General features: G+C 38.0%; 2 protein-coding genes across 2 annotated transcripts in view; both read left to right on the top strand.

Annotated features, from left to right (window-relative positions):
* The window catches only part of LOC100183407 (KAT8 regulatory NSL complex subunit 1), a gene marked incomplete in the record, with an annotated part of 11,053 nt that extends 6,843 nt beyond the window's left edge, over positions 1–4,210 (top strand). Inside the window, 8 exon segments of the mRNA XM_009860629.3 lie at positions 284–369; positions 756–933; positions 1,144–1,278; positions 1,586–1,710; positions 1,857–1,897; positions 1,985–2,132; positions 2,527–2,675; positions 2,935–4,210. Of these exon segments, the coding sequence (XP_009858931.1) occupies positions 284–369; positions 756–933; positions 1,144–1,278; positions 1,586–1,710; positions 1,857–1,897; positions 1,985–2,132; positions 2,527–2,675; positions 2,935–3,665 (1,593 nt within the window).
* Positions 4,211–4,682: 472 nt separating this feature from the next.
* The window catches only part of LOC104265838 (mucin-2-like), a 3,619-nt gene continuing 3,431 nt past the window's right edge, over positions 4,683–4,870 (top strand). Inside the window, exon 1 of the mRNA XM_026835096.1 lies at positions 4,683–4,686. Within this exon, the coding sequence (XP_026690897.1) occupies positions 4,683–4,686 (4 nt within the window). The remainder of the gene's footprint in view (positions 4,687–4,870) is intronic.

Below are 4,870 nucleotides of genomic sequence, written 5' to 3'. Positions count from 1 at the left end.
TTGATTCAATATTATACTTGTATTGATCCTGTAAGTGCAGTGCGTCATGCGCCCATGGCTGGCATGTTTAATGTAAATGCCCAAATTTGAATATACATCTACACTGGTGGCTAGTACCAATTTGATGACAGTAAAATTTTAAACTTACAAAACTTAGATAGGCAGGTAATAATACTCTAATTGTAGTTTTTGCTTTGCTTTACATTGCCGAAATCTAAAAAATGTTTTTTTTCTATTTATTATTGGTATTTATTACTCAACTGTATTGCCCACAGATGTTCCCTTGTCTCTGAGGTTAAGCTCATTTATGACAAACAACACTAAGTGGTACAAAGAGAAGAAGAGTGGGAAAGATAAACAGGAGAAAAAGTTAGTTTCTTTATTTTAACTCAAACTCGCACTCTGTGTGTTCCTTAAAACTAATTATTTTCATTTGGTTTTTGTTCTGTTTTTTTTTTTGAGGAAGTCTGTTTTTCTGACTCACTTAACTTATGATATTAGTACCACAGTAAGTACCGTTGTGCCATGGTCTGACCTGTAATTTATTGTCTTTTAACAGAATTGGTCAAATTACTTATATAGAGCTAATTTTTATGTATATATAACATATTATATGAAGATCACATTAAAATTTTTTCTAATTCATTGGTAATTTGAACACTAAGAAGTTTTGACAATAGTCCCTACTTTTAATAATTTAGAACTTATTTAACATCAAAAACTTTCTTTAAACATCTAACCATCCTCCACTTTAGGAACAAGAGGAAGCAGAAAGAGGCGAAACGAGAAGAGCGAACAAAAAATCGAACTAAATCGGCAAATGTGGTCCACGAAAGAAGTGATAAACTCATCCGTTCAATGAGCGCTCTTCAGAGGAATACGTCAATGGATGAAAGATCCTTCGAACCGAGGAAACGCAGAGGAAGTGTACAGGTAGGTTAATTTTCATAAAAATAGTTTTTTTTTAGGATAAGATTTGAACTTAGCTGAAAAAAAACAAAAAAGCATGTTTTTGCCAAAAAATTATAATAAAGAGCTTTGTCTTTTTAAATAATTGTAGGAATTTTAATTTAAACATTTTTTGCTTTTTTCTTTTTTTCCACATTTTCCAGGAAAGAAAAATAACTTTGTTTGTTAATGCAGTTGATGGCGGATTTCAACAAACGAAACCGAGTTGCTTCAGTTGATTCTGATGCAGAATTACATCATCATAGAAGTGGAGCAAGCACTCCAACTGAAGCTACACTTGGTCATTCGGGCAGCGGAATCCAACTTCATGTAAGAAAAAATTCTAATTTAAGTCTGTTTAAAATTGTCTTAGTTTTTTAAAAAATTTTTTTAATGTAAAATTCTAAATTATGTCCGTTTTAGTATCTTTTTTAAAAATGTTTTTTTTTATGTAAAATTCTAATTCGTGTTTATTTTAAAAGTATCTTTTTAAAAAATTTTTTCATATCATAAATCCAAATTCACCCTAACATTGCTGTATGTTTGTTTTTGAGTGAAAAACGATGTTTATTTTTAAACAAATTACCATCTGCGATGTTAGTTTTTATCTAGCACATAACATGTACAATATACACAGGCACTTATGAAACGCAAGCGAGCAGCCGATCAGGCTTACGATATAAACAACATCGTTATTCCACAACATGGCTTGACTGCCCCTCGTATTGAGAAGCTTCAATATAAGGAGATTCAAACACCAGGGTAAGAACTTTGCAAATTTTCTTAAAAGTGTAACTTTCTAAGACTTAAGATTTTTCGGACTATTGATGCGTTACTGGGTTATACAGTTGACTTTGTTTTAAATTTTTTAATAAAAAATCGTTTTATCAACCGTTTATTCTTTCCAGTTGGAGACCCATACCAAGTGAAGAGGCAACAAAACCTACAGGTAGGCTTACTTTAACAGTTACAGCAATTACGAATGTTAAATAGTCTTCGCTGGCACAAAAGTATATATTGATTTTATTTTCCCCAGATATTTCGCCGCTAGATGACGCTGAAGATGTGGTAGAAGACCTGCTCGACACTGCGTACCAGATCCGACACGATCGGTACGAGATATTGGAAAAAAAGAAGTATGTAGCTTACATGGAGTGGTCCATGAACAAAAAGAATGGCACACGGTAAGTAAATTAACTCATAAAACATAAATAATTCGTAAAATTACGGCAATTTTTTGCTTGTTTATTTATGAGTATGCAATACCACGATACCCAATATCAATAGTATTAAATAATCGTTAGGAATATATACGTTGGGCGGATAGTACTTTGACGATTTTGCTGCCGCAGTAGCGAATTAAGGTGGCTGTACAGTGTACACAGTATCCGAAATACGTCCGTTTTGTCTAGATTTCGCTGCCGCATGCGGAATTCGGAAATGGGTTTGCATACGACTTCGCCAAGCGAATTCGCATGCCGGATACTGTGTACAGCCACCTTTACGCGCAGTAATTGTCTATGACTGAGGTAAATTTTATTGCATATGTTATGACGTTAATATGTATATTATTACCAGGGTGATGAGTCGTGCCAACTTACCCACCACTTCACCCTTCTTTGATACCCCATCTTTGCGAGATAGCCCCACACCAAACATGGGGTCTCCGGAACTCCCCGTACCCAGCAGCCCCGAAGAAGCTAGCGGTGGTTCCCCTGCCCCTCTTGGTAATTTTTGCAAATTAACAATATTGTGTTTTATTTCGAATACGATAAGAAGATCAAGTTAAATAACAAAAGAAAAATAATGAAAACTTAATTATAAAAATAAAAATTAATAGGACAACATAAATAATTTAAAAAGGGCAAATTGCAAACAAAACAATAGTCGTTAAAATACCGATAAAACTACTTTATTAAAAGTGTTGTATAAAAATAAACCAGAGCTAAATATAATTACACGCGTCTGAATCAATCTTTCCTTTAGTTCGTTCAAGGAGATCTTCCTCCGATCACAACAACATCCAAAGAGCATCGGTGATGGTCACACCGATCCCGGACATGAAACCTCCATTGCGGGAGTCGCTTTCCTCGGAGGACGGAAGACCAGCTCGTGCTCGGCCGATGGAGGAGTCGTGGGCTGAACGTTGCTTTCCTCTCAACGATGAAGATTTTCACGAGTTAATGAAAACGCCAGTGGTCGAGAACACGCCTTCATTTAGCGGAGACAGCAGCAACCGGTTCCGGCCGATCGGACGCACCGGTCCCGATACGAACACAGCGTTCAAATACAAAACCCCGAAGTCAATCGACGGTTTGCCAGCTAAGCGTCGACGTACGGACTCCACTTTGTCGTCTGTATCTCGTGACGACGACAGACACAGCGATTGTTCTACGACTTCGTCTTATTCAGCGCGTCCTTCGATCGCGCACAAAGAGGTTTCGCCCACGCAGCCCCGTCGACACAAACCGACGATAAAGCCCGACTTCTACGTGTACAGCGACCTCGACACTGATACCGACTCCCAAAGCACCGACTCTGCGGACGAGGAACCCCAAATATCAGGCGACGATCGTCCCGAGCCTTACCATCGCCACTCAACGAACTCAGCTCGCTGGTTCGCTAAGCCTGTAGACGGCCACGCGTCACCGCCAGTGCACAGGACTCCAACCGTGGAGCAGAAAGGTCCTTTGCTGCTAAAAATTAAAAAGAAATAAAAAAACACCACCATCACCTGCGCAACCACAGAGCACAGCAACCATAATACAAATCTCGCATTACTGCCACTATTCCTACCCATCCGCTCTGTCGTCATCATTTCCAAAGTACCATCTTCGACTGTGCCATTCTTTCAGTAGCTTTGCTTTCGACTACGATTTTTCTATTTCAAATTTTCGGGCTTGTACATCGTTTTTAGAAACAGTTCTTTAACCCTTTCGTGTGTTCGTATATTACGTACAGGCACGCAAAGGTTAAATCCTATGCGTAGATTAGTCTTGTTAAATCTTGTTACATGTTGCATTACAATTCAACGAACACGGCTCTTTTTAATTCTCCTTGAACCCGATTTCTTCCCGACCGAAGTAGAATATATTTGAAGGTTTCTTTCTGTACAGTCATGCTTGGGAGAGGTCTGGAAACCGAGTGATGTCACTTCGACGTCGCTTTTACCGCCTCTCTAATTCCATATCTGCGCCTTTTTACCGCTCTACACAGTGGTTCTGCAACGGACTGGTTCTTTTAATACACTGCTTCGTGAATTTGTAGGGGTGGGTTTTTAGGCGGTCAATATTTTTGGAAATTCACTCTATAATTCTTTGCGGCAAGACCAGACCACTGCAAACTTACCGCGGTTGTATCCTGGTTTAAAAATTCGGTTGTCGAATGGAAAGGTGTGTTTAAAGTAGAAATATAAGCTATAGCGAGCAAGAAGTTGTAACTTATATAGTAGGGTGGGGGTCATGGGACACCTTTTCATTCTATTTTCTTGTCTCGTTTGGAAGTAAACAAAGAATATTCAGAGAATTATAAATCGTATCCTCACGACTCTCAAAGACAGCTGTAAATTGTTTAAAACACAATCCGGATATTTGGATTTTTTGTCCTAAACTGTCCCATCTTTCCCCATGGTATACTGTATACGTTATGATCCAAAAGTAGTCGCATTTGTTTACCTTTTAGTACGAAAGTGGAAATGTGAAAATACAGAGCTTAAATTCTTTGAGAACTGCAAAATGCGTACACTGATCAATGTTATAATGCATATTAGTCCTACCAGGGTAAAAAAAAGAATGTGAGTTATATATATTTGTTTTGGGTCGAAGCAGCAACAATGCATCTTAGTTTTTGCAACAACAATTACATCACTATAACGCACCAGGAAACCCACTCATAGAAGCGATTGCTTTCACAAGACCAGCTT

This window comes from Ciona intestinalis, chromosome 7, assembly GCF_000224145.3.
Source record: "Ciona intestinalis chromosome 7, KH, whole genome shotgun sequence".
Taxonomy (NCBI): domain Eukaryota; kingdom Metazoa; phylum Chordata; class Ascidiacea; order Phlebobranchia; family Cionidae; genus Ciona; species Ciona intestinalis.
This window is presented reverse-complemented; position numbering and strand designations above follow the sequence as displayed.